The sequence below is a fragment of the Mustela nigripes genome, chromosome 18, assembly GCF_022355385.1.
Source record: "Mustela nigripes isolate SB6536 chromosome 18, MUSNIG.SB6536, whole genome shotgun sequence".
NCBI classification, from domain to species: domain Eukaryota; kingdom Metazoa; phylum Chordata; class Mammalia; order Carnivora; family Mustelidae; genus Mustela; species Mustela nigripes.
In genome coordinates this window covers 2,709,679-2,734,000 of record NC_081574.1, presented here as the reverse complement: position 1 = coordinate 2,734,000, position 24,322 = coordinate 2,709,679, and the positions used below count along the sequence as shown (strand labels likewise).

At 44.1% G+C, this 24,322-nt stretch overlaps 1 protein-coding gene across 1 annotated transcript in view; it reads left to right on the top strand.

Moving 5' to 3' along the window:
• CSMD1 (CUB and Sushi multiple domains 1) overlaps nt 1-24,322 on the top strand; it is a 1,942,714-nt gene that overhangs the window by 1,613,334 nt on the left and 305,058 nt on the right. The window contains exons 24-25 of the mRNA XM_059384481.1: nt 21,440-21,631; nt 22,117-22,243. Coding sequence (XP_059240464.1) covers nt 21,440-21,631; nt 22,117-22,243 — 319 coding nt within the window. The remainder of the gene's footprint in view (nt 1-21,439; nt 21,632-22,116; nt 22,244-24,322) is intronic.

Below are 24,322 nucleotides of genomic sequence, written 5' to 3'. Positions count from 1 at the left end.
TTCTGGTGATTGAAAATCTCTTCAGATATCAGGAAAAGGTGGATTTAATGCTTTCTAAATATTTCAGCAACTTCTTTTACAGAAAAATAGTTCTGAATTTTTTTTAAATCCTATATTTGAATTCAGAATTCTTTAAAAAATATGTTGAATCATTTTAGAGCTCCACAAGAATATTCCCAGAACAGTTTCTCTTTGGAAACATTTTAGCACACGACATACGGGAGGATTTGGGATGGAAGCAGGCTTTCTGGATTGTACGCTCTTGGTTATTCAAACAAACCCTCTGTGACAATTCCAAAAATGTTCTCTCTGTAGTGAAATAACTGTAGTTCAGACAAACATGTCTGGGCCGTCTGGGTGGACCCGTGTTCCAGTTAATCAGTGATTCTGCCTTTGTATGGAACATTTAGCCCGGCGTTGGGGTGGAGTAGGCAAAGCCGGCATTCCCATTCGCAGTAAAGGGCTTAGAATAATCACACAGGGGACTCATGGCGCACCAGTCAATAGAACTGTGACTCCACAGTTGTATTCTCAACTAGAACAGGTCTTCGGTGTCGTTGTAGGAGTCAGCTCTTGGCCCTGATTCACACTGATATTTTGGACCCTAAATATATTGTTATATTTGGCTCTACATACAGTTCATCTTTATATTAATTTGTTCTTTTCCCTCAAATAAACTATGATAATAGATTCATATTAATGATAATATGTGATTTTTATATTTTAAGCCCCACACACAAACAGAATTTTCCAGAGAAACAAGGTCATTGAAGGCTGGAATAACAGTAGAAGCCTCCAGAATGTTCTTTCCTTACTGCTAGACGTGACGTCCTTTCTTCTTTCCTTAAGAGTAAGTTTAGATGCTGTTTCCCATATGAATGTTGTCCTGCTGTCCAGCTTCCCAAAGAAGAATCACTCGCTCTTTCCTTTATGTCTTCAATGTTATACTTTGCACATATTTTGCTTTCACACCAGTAAAGTGTGAGGTTCTTCAGGAGAGGAACCTTACCGCCATCAATACTATGTCACGTCCGCAGCCACTTAATCAGTGAGGACCGCCGGCGCTGAGCTGGGTTGGTGTGGGGGAGGGTGTGCGGCGATGACCGTGACCTCTGAGCTCCTGAGCTAGGGAACAGGAGGGTCGGACTGGAATGGAGGACGTGTGACAAGGAGAAAAGTAGAACCGTGGTTGGCTGCAGGAATCTGATTATGGAAGTTTTTTTTAAAAACTAGGCGGAGGGATCCCTCAGCATCAAGGCAGAGCCACGAATGGTATCTGAGGAATGAGGTTGCCTGAGAGTCTGGGGTGGCCGGACGGTGAGCTGACAGCGATGTGGATTCCAGGTTTGGAGGTTTACAGAGGCTGCAAATGGAGAGGTTGTGCCATCAGCCAGCAGGTGTGGCTTGAGGAAGCGGAAAGGCGATGTGCTGGCATTTCCAATGATGCATAATGGGGCAGAGCAGGGACATTTAGTGCTCGTTAGAAATGGCGTAGTTTGATGGAATATGATACATATCTTCAAAAAAAAAAAAAACTATAAAGAAGGGATGGCTTGGATGGTGTATGGTGGTTGGTACTCATGGATAGACCTTAAAACTGGAAGCTTCGCAGTGACCCCCGCACCCCCAGATGTATCTGGCCAAGAAGCCTAGGGAAGTCGATGCTACAGTCCAAGTCCTCTGGGGGACCTGATGCTTTGTTAGAGACACACTGATTCGGCTTGCCTTGACCTGCTCCATTTCCGTTGTTACCAGGCAACGTTCTTGTGATTCCTGGGGGGTCAGCATGACTCCCCAGTAGAAAGAGAGCAGCTTATCTGTGTTGACATACAGATTCTGGTGCATGGACAGACTCCAGTCATTACTTGAAATCAGGCTTTTGAATTCTGGCATTACAGTGCAACCCTATTAGCCTTCTCATGGGAGGCATCTGTTTTGGGTGCACGGACAAAACCAGCATCTGGTCCTGCAGAGTCATTGTTATGAGAGGCAGCTGGCTCGTGTTCCTGGGCTACTTACCTTCCTGGCTATGACGAGCCTCATTTTCTTGCTTCGGACTTTTACAGGAGAAGCCAGAGAGTGGGGAAGCCCCCTTCAAAGATTGCTCTAAAGGGTGAGAAAGTAGCATGAAGAGAAGGGTGTGTGGGATCCATGAGGAAGCTCAGGTGGTCCAAGGGCCATTTCAAAGAGAGGGGGACAGTCGGGAAGTGAGCAGCCGGCCCCACAGCACTGAGTACTAGTCCCTGTGGCCCTGTTGTACCAATTAGTTTTACAAAGGAAAAAAAAAAACAAGGCCTTACTCTGGAGGGTCTGTGCCTTCCAACACATCCTTCAGTCGTGTGTGGTGGCTCCAAGAGTAGCAGAGCACACAGCCCGGACTCCAGGGAGCGGCCCAGCTCCTGCATCCCTGTCCCTTGCAGAAGATCAGGTTCCACTGGGCTGTAGCGGAGTCAGGGGCTTTTCCTTCCTTCGGCTCCTCCGGGATCCTCCTGTCCCGGGACCGGGGGACTGGACCGCTCAAGGCTGGCTAATTTCCATTGCTCACATTCCTAAAATCACTCCCCTGTCCCCACCCTGAACTATCTGTTCAAATAGCACAGAGAGAAACCTCCGAGTCCCTCCACAGCTGTTGTCTGCAACAAAAGGTTGAGCCCCCAGCCGGCGGCCCGTTTCTACCGAGCGGCGCCTCCGTCGCAGCCTCCCTGATGGCCACCCTCTGCGGGTTCTGTTTGCCGGAGCCCTGACGGCGCGGGAACGCTGGGGTTGACAGCGGAGTCTAACTGAGGTCCTGTGTACCGTGCGTGTGAGACAGCCAAGCCCAGCGCCGTGGGCCGCTGCAGCTGTCGCGTTGGATTCACGCGCGCATGGGACCGGAATGACCCCGACATTACACCCACTGTTCTACGCCAGCGCGCGGCTCGGGCTGGGGATGGCTTCTCAAGGCCGATGAGGAACACTGAGCATCGTCACCGTCCTGCTTCCAAACAAGTCAGAAACACCGTGAGCAGGAAGCCTACTCAGACCCGTGAGCGGTCAGTCATGGGCAGGAAACTGAGCGGGGAAGAGCGGCAGACGCGGGAAACGGTCGCCGCGTCCCTGACGTCACCGAGGGTAAGGAGAGCGCATTGTCCGCCGGGTCCGCGGGTAGCCCGCGCCGCGGGGTGCAGCTTCCTGTGGGTGTCCCTCTTCCACTCCTGTCTCCTCCCTTGTATCAGGAACCCCCCGCCTCCGTGGCTTCTCCCCAGATTTATTGGGACACCATTAACAGGTTTGTGAGTTTAGGTGACGATCTGACACACACATACATCATGAAATACCATCACCGGAAGGTTAACACAACCATCAACTCGTGTGACTCTTCGCGTGTGTGGTGAGACCTGCCCTGGTTTTTGTTTTATTTTGTTTTTGTTTTTCTTTATTATTATTATTATTTTTTTATTTTTTCCCCTCATTTCTGCTAGAGATTCTTCTGGTGCTTGGACCTCCCTGACTGAATGAGATTCACGCGCACAGCACTCTGTTTGTTTCCTAAGCGATTCCTTCTCTCCTTACAATGGGGTTTTGGAAATTCTATTTAAGCGAGAAGGCAGTTCTCAAGAGCAAGGTCTAGCATTTAATTTTATAAATAATAAGGAATTCACAAATGTCCCAAACATTGTTGGTTGTCACTTGTGTACATGTTTAAGTGTTGCAGCTTTAGAGTAAAATTAGCCGTTATTGTTTGAAGAATAGGGTTCATCACACCCTCAGTCTTTGTGGTGTGCAACATCATCTAGAAAATCATGCCAAAGTGTTGGATGTTGTGTTCAATGAGTCGCTTGTAAAAGCATTTATAATTGTGCTGCCGACAAGGATGTACACGGACGGGAGCCGCGAAGAGGCCCAGCCCGCACATAAACCCACACGGATGCTGGCAGATTTTTATCTATTTCAATGAAGATTAAAATTGGGGCAAACACATTGTGTTGCTTTGATAGAGATCCTGGAGGACGGAGGGGCGATTTCTAAATACGAGTTCACAGAGCACAGATTTGTTCTCAGAGAACCATTAATTCAGCAGATAAAACTGCTGGAAAAATGTAATTAGCAGTGTTCATTTTCCCCACAGTTAACTAGTAGGAATCTTATAAAGGTGTTTCAAAATAATAGGCAGTCATTTTGTGTATGAGTTTTCTATTGCTGTGTAACAAATTACCAAAAACTTCGGGGACCTAAAATACCTTTATGACTCACAGTTCCTGGGGGCGGGAAGTTGGAGCCTGGCTCAGCGGAGCCTCTCAGGGTCTGATGGCAGTGATCCAGGTGGCCGGGGCCCTCGTCTCACCCGAGGCCCCTGTCCCTCCTTCAGGCCCTGCGGCTGCTGGCAGGCAAGAAAGAATTCTTGAGGTATCTTCAGTGCAAAAAGGGTGGCTTTATTAAAGCCCAAGGATAGGACCCTGGGGACAGACAGGGTTGCTCCCCTGGGCTTGTGATGGTGACTGATTATACTGATCATACACTTTCAGGGAGGGGTTAGTGAGAGCAAACGTCTCTTGGGAGTTTGGAAGCAAGGTCTCCAGGACTTGAGGGGCTAGCTAGCTTGTTGGAACAAGGTCGTTTATGACTGTCTAGTGAAACATGAGACCGTTCAGATGTACATCATAAGCTTGGGGGGGTCATTGCCAACACGTATCTTGAGGGTGTAGAGATAACGGAGATCTCTAAAGGAATTTCTGTATGTCAGAGTAGCTTCATAGGGTCCTGAGGGTTGGGCTAGGATTGCCTCTGGCCCTTGGCTAAGTGTCAACATCAGGCAGCCAAGTCCCTAGAGGAAGGTCACTCTTCTAGCGCGGGGACTTCTTAGTCGGCAAGCCCTCCTCTCCCCAGGGCCGGCAGGAGAGCCCTCCCTCGTGGGGACCCAGGCCTTCCATCTGAGTGGGTCAGGTACACTCAGGAGATCTCCGTCTTGACTAACACAGGCTCCCTGATTTGGGGCTGTGCGGTGGCTTAGAGCTTTTCCTTGCCTCTGCCACAGATCCTGCCCGCCCCGCAGGAAGGGGAGAGCATCCTGTGGGGGTCATCGCGTCCCATTTGAGACTGTCCCTAATATTTTCCTATTTAGGAATGTTGCTTTTTAAATCCTTTTTCAGATCATTCTGTATTCAAAAATGTGTGTGTCTGTGTGCGCAAACATAAAGTATGATTGTTTACTTGTACTTTTAAATTTCAGGAATATGTTTGGGTTAATAGTGATAAATCTATTTTTCAAACAAGACCATTGCAAAGTCACTTTCTGCATTGCCATAGTTTCGGCTTTTGTCTTTCAAGCCCCCACATCTCCAAAGCATGCACCTGTCCATGACTTTGGTCTATCTTTCATGAGAGCTAAGGTGACCCTGTTGAGGGATTTGGGTCAAGGAGAATTTCCACAAAAGACGAGGAGAAGATGTGTGGCCCATAGAAGGGGACAAGGCACAGAGAGAGCAATCTGGGGTCCAAACCACAAAACATACTTATTCTACAACTTGACTAAGAAAAACCAGTTTGAAAGCACTAAATGTTTAAATGTGCCATACTTGCATGTTTGTATTATTCCCAGAAAATGAGCCATACATCTCTCCCTTCATTATTTCTGTGTTGGGTTCATTTTTCATTAGGGGATCACCATTGAAACAATGTTGCCGTGAATTCTTATGAAGTGTAACACAGTGGCTCTCGCTATGGGAGAAAAGAAAAGCCAATTTCTAATAAGCTTCAAACTGTATATTCAGTGAAAAATTTAATTCCCTACTCAATTTGTTTCACTATATAAAGGAGAGTATTACAAGGAGGGAAAATTGTAACATCAGTGGTGTGACAAGCACAGAACTCGATGCTTATGTGATTGCCTTGTTGGAAACCTTTCCTATCGATATATCAAGACAAACCCATGCATGTTTTTAGAAGCTTACACCTTCCAGTAAGAATTGTGAAGATTGCATTTTCACTCTGCTTCTACAAGAAAAGAAAACCTAGAGAAACATATCATATATGATACATTCTTCAAAACAGAACAGATTTCAATGGAAATATCACAATGGCAAAAGAGGTCCACATCATTCAGATACAGTCGAGAGGTAGGTGGCTAGCGAGTCCCAGAAAGAACTCTCTAGTACTCGTAGAACAAGATGGAGATTTTATAAAGAGGAAAGGCATTCTGTCTCTGGGAATGCCCTCAGTCCCCAGTCCAAGTTCATAATTCTTCTTTGTTTGCATCAGAAAGTTTTACTGTTACATGTACGCTTTTAGATAATAATCAAGACAAATGTTTACTGTAAGAAATCATCAAGAGGATATTGGAGCCAAACATGGTGGCCTCTCTAAGAAAGAGGCTTGGACATGAGTCTTTGTCAAAGCCCAGTGCTCTGGAAGAGAAGCACCTCCCACCTTAGTCTGCCGCAAGGTGAGGCTGTCCTGAAACCAGACATAAATCTTCATCCATTTCTCAGACATAGGAACGAGCAAAGTCTTATTATGACCATTTTAAAAAAGGAAGTTGGCACAAAGTGATGCTTAATTGACTTACTTAGTGTCAGACGCACATGAGAGGTAGATATGCCTGTGACATCCCTGTCCTTTGATGATTCCTTCTCCTTCTTCTTCTTTTTTAAGATTTTACTTATTTATTTGACAGAGAGAGAGCTCACAAGCACAAGCAGGGGGAGCAGCAGAAGGAGAATCAGGCTCCCTGCTGAGCAGGGGATCCCAGGATCCTGGGATCATGACCTGAGCCAAAGGCAGATGCTTAACCAAGTGACCCACCCAGGCGCCCCTGTCCCTTGACTTCTAATCCCATGTTTATCATCCCGCTACCTTACTAACATGTATAGCATCACAAAAACTAAAATATAAATATTTTCTACATTTTTAAAAATTCCAGTGAAGGGGCCCCTGGGGGGCTCAGTTGGTTGCACCACTGCCTTCAGCTCAGTTCGTGATCCCGGAGTCCGGGGATCGAGTGGCGCGTCAGGCTCCCAGTTCTACGGGGATCTGCTTCTCCTGTGACCTTCTTTCCTGTCATCTGTCTCTCACTCTCTCAAATAAATAAATGAAATCTTTATAAAACAATTAAGAAAAATTCCAGTGGGACCATGACATGGTTCTCTTCTGCGGTAACGTGAGAGTTGTATAGTTAGGAGCGGAGACCTACCTGGTGACCCAGCTCATGGTCCCCCCATCCTACAGAAGATACCACGTGCACGTTGGGCCATGCTAGTGTCTACGTGGCTGTACGTGATTTTCCCGGAGGTTTAGTGTGGTGAATTTCTTTTGTTTGTTTTAGAATTAATTATTCCTTATATTTTGTGATGGTTTGCTAGTCGACACACGCTGTTATTTATTTTCATCTTTTGGCAAAGATGGATGTATTTCGGGTCACCAGTACGTTGAGAAGGACAAAGGAACCTGAGAAGGGTGACATAAATAATTTAATTATAAGGATTAAACTAAAAGCATATGACTTGAGAGGGCATTAAAGGGAGGCTGACAGATGATATCCCCAAATGCTATCAAATCTCACATTTTACAAGAAGGGTGATGGCAGAATTGTTTTCCCCATTCTCCTTTAGGGGAAATAAAAAGTAGTAATTATTATATTAGTCAAAGGCATAGATACAGTGTTTTCACAAAAGGTCATTTGTGGGAAGATAAGAATCCCTGAGACTTTCATGCCTTGTCAGAGAGGCAATGCTGGGTAATGAATCACAGGTCAGTTTATGTCTGATTTTGATTTTTCCTGCATGTGTTATGGCATTCGTAATAATGCTATAAAAAGAAAAAGGCCATGAAATCTATTCAGACTCAAAATTTTTATTTTTTTCTCTACGGCATGAATTTTGACAGAAGGACATTCAAAGGCTCTTTTGATGTCTACAAGAACATCAGCTGAGTCTCTTTCTTTTCATTCTTTTAACTAAGTAAACATTTCAGAAAACAGTGATAGGAGCATTAGCCCATCTGTTAAATTCCAGCATGGAGCGATTAGACAAGGAGGTGGAAAAAAACGTGAAGTTTCAGCTCCAAATTGACAAAGGCTCCGGAATGATCCTCCGAACACCATTCAGTAGCAAATGCAAGCATGGACATATGTGGTCCAGTGTTTTAACTTAATTGTGAAATTCGAGCTGAAGGGGTACAGCTGCCTGTGTCTCTGGGGACGCGCAGTGAGGCTCCTCGCTGTGGCACCTGTCAGCTGTGATCTGTCATCGCTGCACACACTCTTCTGTCAATAAGTCATTGTTTTTGGACACCCGTGGTTCTGATGCTGGAAGCAATCAGAAGATATTTTTACTGTTGAAAGGGATATGAATTTTTTCTTGTGATGGTTTCAACAAAGTTTACCTTTGACTCCCTAAAACAATGGGGTAGGTGAAGTCTTGTATGCGGGGATGAGAAAAGAGAAGCCGGAGGTGACCCCAGTGCTGCTGGGCTCGGGAACTGTTAATTATTGACTTGGGAAGACAGGGATGGTAGATTTGAAGTGGAGGGCAAGTAGATGTCATTTTTCAGTAACAGGGTGTTGACACCCCTCGGTGCTTGGTGTTAGGTTTTTAATCTTGCTTCAATATGTGGCATAGATTGAACAATGTGAATGAAATTAGTATTTTCCCACTGGATGTTGTGTCATCTCATTCTGAGGTAATGCCAATAAGAAAAGGTGATGGAGGCAAAGATGTCAACAACAGATTTTTAAAAACCTCATCATTTATAGGACTCTGATGAGTAGGATTGTAAATGAGGTAAAAAGTGTGGACTGTGGCTAAAGGCTGGGTTCTGGCTGGTGAGGCAGGAGTCCATACTGTTAAGATCTACAATAAAAACGGGCACTTATTTGGAAACCCCAGGATTTTTTTAAGGCAAGTTTTTACCATGATGTTAATTAGAGACCTATTTCCTTTGCCAAATAGAAAGTGGATTGAACAGGGATGCTGCCTGCATGGTAGACTGTGGGTTTTGGGGTCAGGTGTTGGTAGGCTTGGTCGGGAGCTGATGGGTCCCCTGGCCCCACAGCTGTTGGCTACAGTCATGAGGTCTCACTGTAAGACAACTGCACCAGGAGTCAGGTGTCCAGAGGATTCCCTACAGCTTTGGTGAATTTATTGAAATCTGAGTCATTATCCATCTCGATCAGTGGAACATTACTTGAAGAGCCAAATCATAAAATTCCAGTGGTAGTGTATCTGCACATGGAATGGGCTGTCTCTTCTGGAAACTTTTAAAGGTAGTTAATGCATGTCTGTACAAATAAGATCTGTAAGAAGTGGGACTCTTGGGAGAGTTACTCATCTGTCCTCCTGCACAATAGTTGAAGGAAATGCTGAAAAGTTGCTGGTTCTTGTATATTATTTATTTATTTATGTGAATGTTTAAACATTTAACTGATTTTTTTAATGTAAAAGACAAATTCCCAGACATAAAGGAACAGATTGGTTCTAATACAAAATACAAATGAATACATCATTCATCAGGAAATGTAGGAAAATTTTCTGCTTCTACACAGAATCTGTTAATGCGGTTTTCAGACTGTCAAAGATGCTTGAAATTTCTGTTGTCATCATCAAACTAAATTCACTGTGACCAAACTTAAGAACATTTTATGTTCCTAATGCTAAAGGTTTCTGTATTGAATTTCATATAGTAATAATTTCATGGAAATCATTCTATGAAATACCCATTTCATTATATAGATATATTATTACACAACAGTATGTGATGAGAACTGTTGGGATTACCTCTTTGGAAAATCCATTTATGGAGGAATATGAAACTATAACATCCAAAGTTGGTTAAATAACAGTGTAGCCATTCTGAGTTTTCACTAATTGGATATTTCTGACTAAACATTGCTTTAAAATTTCCAAAATTTTGGGAACATTAGAACATACGAAAGCTTAAAAGTCATGTATTTACTTTCATGATTTTAAAATCTTCAGAAATCTTCAGAATCTTGTTCATTTATTTGAATTAAAAGCACTTACTAACAAGTTGGCATTCATATAAGCACCAACGAAACATAGTGGCATGGATACATTTCGGGGTTTCTATTTTAACTGCCCAACTTCCTCAGATGATGAAACAAACAGTATTCACTAGTTTAACCCTCTCCTCAAAGAAGCACGTTTTTAGTGGGGTGATATACTCTATCCATGGGAAAACATTGAAGAGTAAAAAACACGCAGCCACCAGCTGTCACGTATTTTGTGGTGGCGCTCATGAGAACTTCAGGAAGGACAGAGGACACAGGAGGGAGAGCTGGGGATGCCGGAGCAGGAATGGGCTGAACGTGGTCTTCCAGGGCAGGTGCGACCTGGAAGACATGAGTGATGCTGAGGCCCAGCTGGGCAGTGAGCCTGGATACCGGAGGCAAGAGTAGGTGACAGGATTGTGACAAGACTGTGACCATGCTTTTCTCCTGTGTCTCAAGGATGACGCGGCCAGGAAATCCCCTAGTAGACGCTGGCGGCATCCTTGGTGGGAGTGAGGGAGGCGTGGGCCAGCACGGAAAGTCAGAAAGGAAGAGCGGTGCTTGTGAGGGAGCAGGCTGCGGAGGCTTCCCAGCGCCTGGGCGCGTGGTTTCAGGAGCAGCCGTCACAAGGGGGTCAGGTCATCTCACGGTGCTGGGCTGCGGGTGTCTTGGACTCGAGCTGGTGATATGGAAGTGGTGCCCATCCGGAGAGAGGGGGAATTCCTGGGCTTCACTGGGTTCGCAGAATTTCGGCTCCCTATTTCATTTTGCTTGGCATTCGGGTTTTGCAGCCAAACCTGGGCGATGTTTATCGGACGTGAGAATTCACACGCCGTGTGTCACAGCTCCCAGTGAGCGAGCGTATCTCAGTGCGGCAGGATGAGATCGCGCCCCAAGGTTCTTGAGTCCGTGACTCCCTCTACTCCTGGCTCCGAAGCCAGCGGGGTGAGGGCGGGCTGCTGCTTACAAGTCACAGTTAGGCTGATGGGTGGCGACCGCTGCCACTCGTGCGGAAGGTCTGCGGGAACGGGAGCTGGAGCGTGAGGGACGGTGCTCCTCGGTCCGGACGCGCGAGGCGCCGGCAGTGGTCCCGCGGCGGCTGTCTCTTCTGCGGAATGATGGCGTGCGACATGGCCGGAGGTGGTGCGTTCTGCCATGCGGTTTGACAGTCACTTCTGATTTACCTGCTGTGGGACAATGCAAGCTACGACCCCCGAGTCGTAGCAGCAGCAGTGAACCTGAGTATTGTTGGTGAGCCCTTATGTTTGCACAGAGTTTCCTTGGGAAGAGCTCAGTGTATTTTCTCTTACTTTTTCTTATAAAATCTCTGCAATATGGAGACAGGAAGAAGGACGCATTCGTGTTGGTCAGCGCTTGGAAATGGCAGGGAGCCGATGAAGGAGAGGGGTTTGGAGCTGCAGTCAGTCCGGCGTCTTTCACAATGTCCCCTTGGACTTCGCGTCCCTTCGCCAGGGCGTCCTCGTGCCCCGGGCCACTGCCATGTCGTCAGCTGTTGCCAGCGGGGGAGCCTTTCGGTGGGGACCCTTCCATTTGGCAGTCATTCTGCTTCTTCTGGTCGGGGTCTTCAGACATTGTCCGTGGGTGCCTCCGCCGTCCTCACACACTGTTCTTCTCTTTGACAAGAATGAGATGCGCTGACCGAGGAGAGCCGAGAGCCGTGTTCCTGGAACCAGCATTCGAGTCGCAGGCTGACCGCAGAGCAGCCCCTTGGCGGGGAGTGTGGTTGTGTGTGTATTTGGCATGTTTCTTGACCCGACGTGGAAAACTTTTCTAGGGAAAGGGGAAAGTTTAGTTATTTTATGAGCAAAGAAGAATGAAATCCCCATAGGCCTTGGCAAAATGATTTTCATTTTGGAAATTTTCATTCTTTATCAAATTTTTTGGGGGCCCAATCCAGGGACTCTCCCACAGCCAGTGAGAAGAGACCGAGCTGTCTCCTGTGCAGTTCGTCAGGATGTGTCTGGGATAGTCCCCTTTCCCGGAAAGGGGAGCAGAAGGAGCCAGGCTGGGCATTGCCACCCCGGGAGAAGCTGTCAGGGAGCGGATAGGAAGGGGCCGTGCCAAAGGGAATCGCCGCTTAACCCTGCGTCTGCTCCTGACAGGAAACGGACTTTCTCCAGGGCACCTGCCTGGGTTTCGGCTGTGACAAAACTCCGCAGTCTGCCTGACTCGGGGTCCTACAATTAACCGTTGTGTAGGGTTATTTTGTAGGATTATTTTCAGGATGAAAGTGGTGGCATGGGCAGATCTGCCTAATGTACTGCATGGCCCAGTGTGTGCTCTGCTAATTAGTAACTAGCAGATCTAGTTACTAATAGTACTAGTTAATCTACTAACTAGTAACTAGCTTGACGTTAAGCTAGTAACTAACTAGCTTCATATTCCCCATTGCCTTTATGGAAGATTCCTGTCTCTTTATTCAGTTCCTAAGAAAGAAGAAGGTCCTAAGGTCTGTGGCTGAAAACAAGGAATCAGCCACAGTCTGTAGTTGTGTACTAAAGTAAAAAAAAGAATTAAATGTGTTGATTAAATGTCAATTCCCATATAAAAATAAATGCATGCAAATGTAAACATTGAGTTTTAGACAATGGGGATTAAGATGATGTGCTGATAAGTACATACTACTAAAAAATGGTGGTTTTCAAGATAACTCAGTGATGTGTTCCTAATGTCACTTTTCCCATTTTTCTACCAATTTCATTTCATGGATCAAGATTTTCATAAGTAATAAAGCAAAAAATATGGTAATTTTCTAACACTAAAAACTGGAGGACACTAGGAGAAGGCAAGGAAAAGTGAACTGGGGGAAGTCAGGGGGGAGACGAACCATGAGAGACTGTGGACTCTGACAAACAAACTGAGGGTTTTGGAGGGGAGGGGGTAGGGGTGGGTGAGCCTGGTGGGGGTATTATGGAGGGTATGGATTGCACGGAGCACTGGGTGTGGTGCATAAACAATGAATTCTGGAACACAGAAAAAATAAAATAAATAATAATTGTACAGTTCAATTTTATAGGAATGCTCTAGTTTCTTAAAAGAAAACTTTGCTGAAAGTATGTCTTGGTCTTTAAAAATGTGTAATTATATAGCAGTGGATCAATGTGTATTTTAATTGTGGTATTTGTGATAAACATATTAGTAGATGTCTTTGACTTGCCACTTTGTCTATTGGCTTTTATTGATGATTATTTTCACAAACTAACAGAATCTGTGTTCAATCTGGCTTTAGTTTCTTCCCTGTTTTGATATTAAATTAGTTAAGTAGAAATTGCTAGTTTCCAGTTCTTCTGAACCTTATACATGGACCTGAAGATTCTTCAGGCTTGCAAACTGTAGCTCAATTTTAAAGAAATCAACAGTAATCAGATTCTTGGAATAGTCAAGGTATTTTAAGCAATTAGTGAATGTCGGAGTTAAAAATAAAAACACTCTGAGTTTTATGTGTTTTATTTATTTACTTTGGACTTCTCTCACCCCAGAAAGCAGTCTTTTCTAGAGAGAAGTTACTCCTTAAACTATTCTGCGTAGACAAAACACAAAAGCTATCACTCTATCTGGAAATAGAGTCGAAAAAGAATCAAATTACATCTTATGTAGCTAATGTGATAGATTGTTGGCTGAGGTCACTTCATTGTTTTTCTGGACATTGCTTTGTATCGATGTGTATATGTACTTGTGTGTGTGTGTTTGTTCAGTTGCAAACCTGGCGGAACCATCCAGCATCAAGCATGGCGTGTTCCTTGCGTCACCTGCGTCCCCTTGGAAAGTCCAGGTGGCTCATTTAGAAGCAGCCATATGTCATACTGTGTGGCTGCCTATAAATGGGTTGCCCTGTACTAGCATCCTGTTTTCACAGATATCCTGATGGAGGACGCGAGACCCCGCTCGGAGAACTTCCTGTGGCCCCCGCCATGCGCGTCCCTGCTGTTCTTAAGCACGTGTTGATGTAATGGTGATGCGTCCGGTTAGACTCGGAGCCCTGAAGGGCATGGCTGTGCCTGTGTATTGAAACAGGATTTGCTGCCATGTGCAATGTATTGTATATTATGTGCGTAATAAGTCTGTACTGAGTAAATGGATGGATGTCCCATTGAGATGTAAGATGTTAACTGTTGTATATTATTTGTCTTCCCGTCGAGATTGTGAGCTCCTGGTGAGCCAGGACAGACATCAACTAATTTTATATTTTCAGCATCTAGCAAGGTCTCCAAAGTACAGTCAGCACTTTACAAGTACATTTTCACTACGTGATTTCATGAATTAACTAATGTTGTGGGTTAGAGGGTAAGATTTTCTAGATATGTCTTCAGTAAGATTATCTAAATTATCTTTCTTTTTCACCTTAATGGCCCCTAAGATTGGGCCAAAAAACACAAACATTATACTACAAATTATACTCTTGATATTTTTTTTTTTTTTTTTTTTTTTTTTTTTTAAAGATTTTATTTATTTATTTGACAGAGAGAAATCACAAGCAGATGGAGAGGCAGGCAGAGAGAGAGAGAGAGAGGGAAGCAGGATCCCTGCTGAGCAGAGAGCCCGATGCGGGACTCGATCCCAGGACCCTGAGATCATGACCTGAGCCGAAGGCAGCGGCCTAACCACTGAGCCACCCAGGCGCCCTTGATATTTTTTTTTGATAAAATGAAATATTACTAGGCTAAGCTACTGTATGTAAATTACTAACCTTATCATCAAGTAGAAGTGGTAATAAAAATTACATTTTATGAAAATCATATTCATAGTTTACAGTATCGATTAAAGTCATCATGTTTAACATCGACATTTTTAACACTTAAACACAGGAAAGACGCGGATCATCCGAACCGAGAGTAGTGATGTCAGGCAAGCGTTCATCTTAACCACATAACGGTACACTTAGTTCTATGTGACGGGGCCATACTTATTAAAATGGATAGAGGTTCCTGTTTGTTTTCAAAAAGGATTCTGTGCTCCTCTGTTTATCTCCAGGAGAAAAATAAGTGAATACAACAGAGCAGAGAAATAACTGGGGCAAATAGATAAACCACAGAAAGCAGGGGCGGCGGTGCAGGGAATGCAGGTGTGTCCTTGTGGGCTTGCGCCCACGTCTGTCCATGCTTCCATATTTCACAGCTGGGGTGCTTGTGACAGTCTGTCCCCGACTCGTCGTCGGGTCAGATTCCTCCGTCAGACAGTGAGCTCTGTAAGGCCTGACGTCGCCTCGTGCCATGGCCCCCAAAGTGTTCAGAGCGTGTTTATTTATTTCTGCAAGTCGCTGATGAAGGAGTTTCTTCTTTTCCTGGATCATGCGCGGGCTCACCGTGAGAGGACGCTCATCTGAGGCCTGTGGGGCTTCTCCTCGGCCTCAGGCCCCCGTGCAAGCGCAGCGCCTTCTCTCGTGTGGCCGCCAGTACAGCCATTCCTCCGTCCTCCATCCTCTCCCAGATGCCACTTGCACGATGACATGTTTGTGTGCTTCACACGCGTGCACACACACGATTTTGCCTCATGCACCAGCCCGTGTCCCACTGCTGAAGCCCACACTCAGCGCTAGATAAACACGGCCCAATTCTTTCTGCTATGACTTCCGCTCACTCCAATCCATACTCCCAACTGGCCCTGATCGTTTCCCTGAAATGCTACAGATATCTGTGCCGCATCCTCGTGCAGACACCTTTTCCCTCCAACCCCCACTGGGTACTGAGTCAGTCTGCACTCAGTAGGGCTGCAGGAAAGCCCTCTCCTGATGCTTTCAATGAAGCATCTGTAAGATGCACACACTATTGGAAAGTACCATGCATCCCAGGATAAGCCATATTCCTCCGAACCCCTCATGTAATTGTGCAGACGTTATCTGGAGAAATCTCCTCTGGTTCTAGAACCACCAATGCCTACCGTCCTTCTAGATGATCTCAGTTAGCCTCTTCTGCAAAGCCGTGCCCAGCCTTCCTGCTTCCCCCTGGGCCTCTCTCAGCCTTCCCAGGAAACGTAGCTGTAGCGAGTACCATGTTGTTTTTAAAATATTTATTCTCTTACCTGTGGAAGTAGGTAGACCGTGGAAAAGAGGGACCTGTTCCATGCCCTTCTACTCATAGTACCTAACAAATTCCCTGCCTCATAAGTCACAGCTCTGTTTTAAAACTTCAGATAATATGCTGATCACAAGTCCTTACCACAGTGTGTGAGTTAGAACACTGTTCACCGGTGGGATGCTTTTAAGAACTGATTCAGAGTAAAATGCCCTCGGTCCATCTGTCTCCATGCCCTGCTGTAGATGCTGACCTTGATTCTCCTCCAAGAGCTCCCAGCACTCTGTTTTAAATACCCTCGGGAGGACAGTTGGCGCACAGGAGGAGAACAAGGGAGATTGCTTCCCGAAGCCTCCCCAGGATGGATAGGACCACCTGGAACCACCTCATAGCTCTGTGGAAGGTCAGGAGTAGGTTTCACTTGAAAGACTTACTTTCGGTGTATACAGTACATTTACAATTGTGAGTTATTTCGAGGTGGACTCCTGGAATTTTTAGCGATGACTACCTTGCTCTATGATGTTGTAGTGACGTAGTTCGTGAGAACCAAGGTGGTCCCAGAAGAGGAGGTGATGACTTTGGTCATCTGCTTTCTGTTCTGGACTCTACGGGCTTTTTGATGTTTCACTCTGTAGCTCAGGAGGTCACCTTTCCGTTGAGATAGTGTCACCATCCTGTTGAATAAGGCTATTTTGGGGAAATTCAGAGTATCTTTCCACATAATCATGAAATAAGAGCAACAATAAAACAATATTTGGGAAAATAAACAAGTGAGAAAAAAGCTGATAATAAAAATCAATTTGAAACCAATAACAGCTATAGCTAAAACATGACGTTGATGCATAATTCCATAAGTAATAATTTAAAACTCAAAGTCGAGCACACATGCTTCACCTAGAATTTTAATCCTAAATAATGAGAGCTGTGTTTAAAAAACAGGAATCAATCAGACATTTCAGGAAATTGAGTTGTTAATGAACTTCACGTGTCTCGAGTCCATCACAATAGCCAGAACCAGTGCTCCGATCCCAAACCACATTTCTTTCCAGAAAACTGCCAATCAAGGAGTGAATAAAAATATACGTAATTCAATATACTTCTTCCTACCGCATGCATATGTGAAAGCATGTCTTCTTTGTGAGTGTGTGTGTGTGTGTGTGAGTGTGTGTGTGTGTATTTGCTTTTGTTTTTTTGCATATGAGAACTTTTTCTATATTACCAAGGAGATTTTACCAAAAAATACAGTATTCAAATTGAAATAAGTCTCAAGTAAAGTTATATGATAACAGGCTTCTATAAACATTTGAAGGTTTTTCAGTGGTTCATAGGAGAAGCTAACGGAGAGCCACAAACGGCAAGCACTCTCATTGCTCAGTGGTCTTCTCCAAGGTCGTCTGCCCACGAGTTCACCAGCACAGAGAGGCTCGAGGATGGACAAGACCGTGGGATTCAGGGTCCAGCCTGGAGGCCTTAAATGGATTAGATCTAGACCAGGTTCCTGTCTCACACAAGTGCTGTGTTTGGAAGATAAGAACTGGACCAAGTACTTGAGAGTTAAGTAGAAGGCTCTTAGAACACTAATATTTTGTTAGACGTTCAAGATATATAGAATTTAATCCTTCAACAATACATAGACTGGGTAAATACTGCAGAAGATAGGGAGTAGTCGTTTTCATCAGCCTGATGTTTACAGCCTGTTTTCACTGGAACATTTAGTTCAAGGCGTCTTTGCTATTTATATGACTTCAGAAGAAATCACAGAAAAACAGAAAGAAATGGAATTGCTAAATAAATTCAATACAATTGCAACTCCTACTAGATAATGTTTTGAAACAAATAAGTTGATTTAATCTTTTTTAAAGGTTCTGTGGCATAAAGAATATAGAGAAACAGCATTTGCTGCACTGATTTCCTGCAAGCTGGTGGCTTCAAGATAAGAAAGCATATCTTCTCTCTATTTCTAAAGGCATTACTCTTTAGAAGTATTAAGACTGATTACTATGAAGTGTTTTAGATCCAGATTAAAATGGTACTATCTCTTCATTAGAGGAATTTCTTTGTGGATCTAAAGATAAATCTTAAAAAAGTCTTTTGAGATATTTTTGAGAAACCACAGGAAAATCCTTTCCTGAAACAGACATGAGGTTAACAGTGGGGTTTTATTTTTGTGCTTCAGACATCCACTGTTACACATCAATGAACTTATTTCACCATGTTAGAAAGCAATATTGAAATGTTTAGGAGACAGTGATAGGACTTCTTCACCCCAAAGTGAGCAAAACTTAGTCAAAATGAATCCCGTTTGATGTGTGGAGAGGAACAGGAGAGCAGGACTGTCTCTGTTGCTTGTGATTAGACAGAGTTCCACACCAAACTGGAAGAGAAATTTGGGGTTTCTGATCTTTTTATATTTCTTTAAAGATATTAATCAATAGCACTTTCACTGTTTCCTCCAGGAATAAATGTCTATGGTTCCGTCCATAACTGGAAATGAATTATTACATCATGTGAGCAGCTTTGCAGGAACAAAGTTCTCTTCAGTGAAAGGAAGATCGGAAAATGGGATGATCTAAATACCTTTCAACTTTATGATAGAGACAAGGAATACATTTCATATAATGAAATTGGGTTGGCCTGGAGGCTCTGGGCATTTAGGAATCAAGTGTAGAAATTTTTTCTAAATACTAAGTGTCATGATGCCATTGAAGACTTTAGTAAACTTTTAAAAAAATGATAGAAGGCATCATAAGAAAGAGAGACCACTAATTTTGGAAAGAATATCCTATCAGAGATAACTTGGCTTACCTTGTCTGTATGACAGAATGTGGTTTTAAAAAAATCAACATTAAATGATAGAAAAAGCTATTAAACAAATATTTCTCTAAAACCTCCAATCCAACTAAAGTTTTTGTTGGTAACTCTTTGTTTTCTTTTTTTTTTTCCTCTAATACTTTTGTCCTCTAATTACTTTATCAGCATAGATATACATCTCCATCAGGGAATATCTTTTATAACAAAACCCTTCTACGTAACCCAAAAACAACGTGTTGTCAGAATGGAAGAGTCTTGGACACACTGGACCATTTCTTTGTCCAGGCCTTAATTGCGCCCAGAAGATGTGTGTGTTTCAAAGCTAAGTTTAGAAGAATTAGGTGGAATTTGCCAACTTTTTGCCATTCATGAAAGCCTTCACCAAAAGGCAATAAAATCATCTAGTTCTTTGTGTTGTTCACATCTGATTTTAATAATCTGATTTGGGATTTTAGGCATCTCCACTTACAGAATATTTATTTGTTCAACGATCATTATTATAAACTAAAAAAAATAAAAAAAATCCACATTTCTGGTGCTCCTTGACAAATCAGAAGTTTGTGCCACACGAGGTGTGGATTTTTGGGGACAGCAGGTCCTCACTGACTCTCAGGGCCTGCTGTCTCACACAGACCTTGCTCTTCGTGGGTAAGCCCCGCACCGTGCGTTAGAATTTAAGGCTGTTTTGCTCATACAGCTTTCTTAACTTGCCCAGCACCCTGTCACAAGGGTATGAACCGTTGGGATAGGTACCTGGTTCTTCTTTATAATTTGTATGCCTGGATTTTGTTTGTCTTCTGAATGTTTTCAGTTGCATGTCTACTGAAACTGTTCCAATTTCAAGTATGTCAGATACTTAATGTGACTTCAAAATAGTAAAACATTTTGAGAAGTTGCCTCTAAGATGAGTGGGGACCTCCTCAGGTGTGACCAGTGGAAGCTCTTGCCTCCTCGCCGGTGGCTTTGGTCCAGGTCGGGCAAGCTGGGCTTCCCAGTTCCCCATACCCCAGCAGCTTTGCCTTGATGCGTTGCTCAGATGCCCTCACTGAGAACCCAAGAACTAAATAAGCCAATAACAAAGATTTAGGTTTCTTTTCTCTTTTTTCCTTTTGTAGAAAGAGAAGCTCAGGCTAATGCATCGGTAAGGCCCTTGGTGACACTTACATCTGACGGCTGTCCGTCAGACACAAATTCAGCAGCTTACCGTCTTACCTTCAGCCAGGAGTGTTGGCACTCTGTGGTCAGACTAGAGTAGTCAAAACCTGCACAAGCCTGAGACCCTTCCCCCTAAGGCCTGCCTCCCCTCCGTGGTGATTGAAAATAGCCCTTTGTTTTGCACTGGCGTTGGTAGACTCTTGTGTTCTTCCTTTCTGGGCATCCTGAATTAAAGTTATTTGCATTTCTTAAATTGACCAGAATTTTTGTAAAGGCATAGTTGGTAAAGATTAACACTTTATAGAGAGAAAGTTGTAGGAAAGACACTTGTCCTAGCAACTGAGTGCAAATGACCACATGTCTTTTTCTCTCTCCTATACAAAGTCCCAGAATTCCATCTTGAATACGCAGAGAATATCAAGGTGGAATTATATTGTAAGTTTATAGCTATATTGTCTCCCATGGAAGCCATCTCCAAATGCAAATCTGAGAGGCATATTTCCCCCCAAAATCATGTTCTTTTATTTTCTCTTTTCTTTCCTTTTCTTTCTATCTTCCTTTCTTTCTTTCAGAACAGAAGAAGTCAAAGTTAGGCGGAAATAAATGTAAACAGACCATATGGTACATCAGGTTTCCAGTTCCACTCTAGAAGGGCCAAAATTTGCATCAGGATGTGAGGAGAGAAATGTTAGTGTAAGACTGTCTCCACAGATGGCCTTAAAATATTGCTTCACATAAAAGCAATATACGGTTCTGCTGAAGCTAAATCTTCATTTCTGTCATCTATTCCTTTGCATTTAAGAGCTAAGTCTGAGGAAGTCAGTATAGTGATTCGTTTCTGGGATTTCCATCACGCATGGCGTCAGCTGCCCGCTCGGCCCCTTCCCTGTGCGCCGTAGGAGTGTGGCAGGTGGAAACTCACACGCCCGTCTTCTGTCCCCGGGAACAACTTTTTAATTTCCTAGGAACCTCGAGATCTTGGCGAGTTAGGGGAGTCGGTGTGAAGGTGGGTAGCTCGTGACTGTAAGCTAGGGTGCGTGCTCGTGGCAAGGACTCTGCTGAGTGTCCTGGGGCACGGGGTGGGTCCCTCCTTCTGGATGGTTTGGGCTTCACAGAGAGCGGCTGCAGAGGCAGGAAACGCAGCTCCGTGAGAGAAGCGCCCGAGGCTTACCGAAGAACCCAGCACACCAGCAGGCCAAGTGGGTTAGTGGAGGACAGCTCGGGACTCTCACCGCTACGCAAGTCGATAAGAACAAAGGGAATGATCCAGGCTCATGAAACAACACGTGGTTCGCAAAGACAAAAAACCCAGTCGAGACCCACATGCGGCTTTTCCCTTTTTGAATTCACAACCTTCTTCTTCCCACGCTTCGAGGGGTACTCGACGACCTCAATTTTTGTCTTCACTGGTTTCTTACTACAGTTACTTCCACTCAGTCTCTCCCCTCCTTTCTCATAGGTTTTGACCTAGTAAAGTGTGAGGATCCAGGAGTCCCTAACTATGGCTATAGGATCCGAGACGAAGGCCACTTTACTGACACTGTGGTTCTGTACAGCTGTAACCCAGGCTACGCCATGCACGGCAGCGACACGCTGACCTGCCTCAGTGGTGACCGCAGAGTGTGGGACAAACCGCTGCCTTCCTGCGTCGGTGAGTTGGGCGGCCGGCTTGCAACAGGACACAAATGCACACCTAAGGGCTAGAACTCCGGGTGCTTTGGAAGAGGGCAGGATGCTTCTGCGCCCTCTCCAGCTCAGGATCTTTCTTCCAAGATGTACATGGTTTTTTTCTGGCTTTTTCTTTATGTATGAAAGAAAGATTTCCTGGTCCTATTTTACTGAGACTGTATGCACGGAACTATGAGAATTATAACACGAGTGTTTCATTGTTTTATAGTCTCAACTTGAATTGCAGACGGGGCCGTGTCTCCCATCAGGACAGTGCTGGGGAACAAGGACAGGAAAAGGATGATGGAGACACACGAGTCTGTTTTTTTTTTTTTTTTTTTTTTTTTTTTGCGGGGGGGCTAGGTGTATAATGTGGATGTGAGGGTTTGGGGTTTCGATTTTAAAATAGCTAAAGTGAAGCCTGTGGGGCCTGGAGTAAGTCTTCTCAAGGGTCTGCATCTCTTACAGCCGAGTGTGGTGGCCAGATCCACGCGGCCACCTCTGGGCGGATCCTGTCTCCCGGCTACCCGGCCCCCTATGACAACAACCTCCACTGCACCTGGATCATAGAGGCAGACCCAGGGAAGACCATCAGGTACCTGTGCTATTTTGCTTTCGAGGACTTTAGAACACGGGAATGTCTTCTATATTTTGTAGTGGAGGTAATAGCACCTCTATTATTATCCATGATGGGTTTCACATCTGAGTCCAAGAAAAGCATGCAAAGGTATGCAAAAATTTTTTTATTAGCTCATTTATTTCCTTTGGAATTACTCTAAGAACTGCTATTAAGCCAATAATAAAAAAGAGAGAAATAAATTAAATGTATCAGTTAGCTTTTGCTGCATAACAAACTGGCCCCCAAAGCGTAGTTGCAGAAAGCAGTTCTTTATCTGCCATGACTGTGTGTACTGCCTGCACAGGGCTGGCCGGGGCAGGCTTGTCAGGGTGAGGGTCCAGGACGGCCTCATTCGGGTGTGCAGACCTCAGCTGGGCGGTCAGGAATGCTTGGGCGTCTTCAGACCAGGCTTCTGTTCCTTTAGCAAACTATTCATAGTGGAAGGTTGTTGGCAGCAAAAGATGACAGAATTTTCAAGCCTGGGCTTGCATTCATTTACTAATGTGCCATTTTCCAAAAACAAAAACAAAACTAAAAAAAAAACAAACCCCCCAAAACCAAAAATCAAACAAACCTCATCAGCAGGCAAGATAAGGTTCGAAGACATATACTCCATCCCCTACTGGAAAGAAAAACAAATGCACCAGAAAGGGGCATGCATGCGGGGATGGAGATAGACGGCATGTGTAACACAGGAAGGAGGTTGGAGGTGGACCAAGAAAGCATTTCAATCTAAAGTTGCACGTGTAAAGGAAGATCATTTAAAAAGCACAGGAAATTGTGCAAACATTTCTAAAGAAAGTTGTATTTCAAAGGATGGCTCTCAGTTACTCCAGTAAATGTTTTATACCAATGAATAAACCAGCAAAAAGTAATCTTTTTAAGTAATTTTCCATGTTCTAGTCAGAAGGCTGTGGCAAAAACCACAGCACATAAATCAAAGAGTAATTTCAGATTAAGTTGTTTCTTAATTATAGTTCTTGACGAGCTAGAAGAGGGCATACAGTCCTTTGCAGTGCCTCGTCAAATCGTTTTTCTATCTTCATTAGTTTTTCCCTTTTGTTGTAGTTGCTCTGAAATATCTGTACAAAATTTATTGTTTAAAAGTTCTGTCTCAACCCAACAGTGCTAATCCTCAGGTCCCTGATACTTTCTGTCCACCTACGTGCCATTATGCCCGTGAGAGACACAATGGCCAATTCGCCCTCAAACACGCGCAGTGGGAGCAAGTGGGAGGTCCAACCCAGCAACCTCTTCCCGGGGCAGTGAATGGATGGATGGATCGACGAACTACTGAGCTTTGTCCTTATTCACAAAAGTCACGCTAGCCACCTTAGCAATGTCTGGGAAACACACATACCCCCACCATACTGCGACTTTGTAACTTAGTTCACTGACATGGAAGGAAAGCCAAGGGGACATGCGTATTGTGTCCCACGACACTCTGTCCCCTTCATGTGACTTTGGTCCTCTGACCTGCTCTCTTTCATGTCACGACAGGAACATCTTGCAGTCTAAGCTAACATGGCACGGGCTATTCCCAGTTACATACCTGAAGAAAAATGATTCTTATTAGTTAAGAGGAACAAGAGAAGCAACCCAAGTCATGTATATAACACAACGTCTTATTTTATAATAACTAATTTGAAAATATATTTGTGTCCTTGGGGTGCTTGGGTAGCTCAGTCTTTTGAGCATCTAAGTGTTGATTTTAGCTAAGGTCTTGGCGCCTGTGCTCAGCAAAGAGTCTGCTTATCCCTCCCCCTCCCCCAGCCTGAGCCCTCGCACGCTCTCTCTCTCTCTCACTAAAGTAAATAAGTAAATAAATTCCTTTTAAAAAATAGATAAATAAATTTGTACTCTTAATTAAGATAAATGATTAATTAGGTAATTATTGATCTATTGGGACAAAAATAAGGTAACAATTTAAAATTGTATTCTTTATGGAAATCAATGCAGTGATTTTTCCATTGAACTAAATAAAACTAAAGATTAGTTTTTAGCCTTGAATTCCTGTATGCTTGATCTGAGTATTATAAAATCTGCTACACTAGT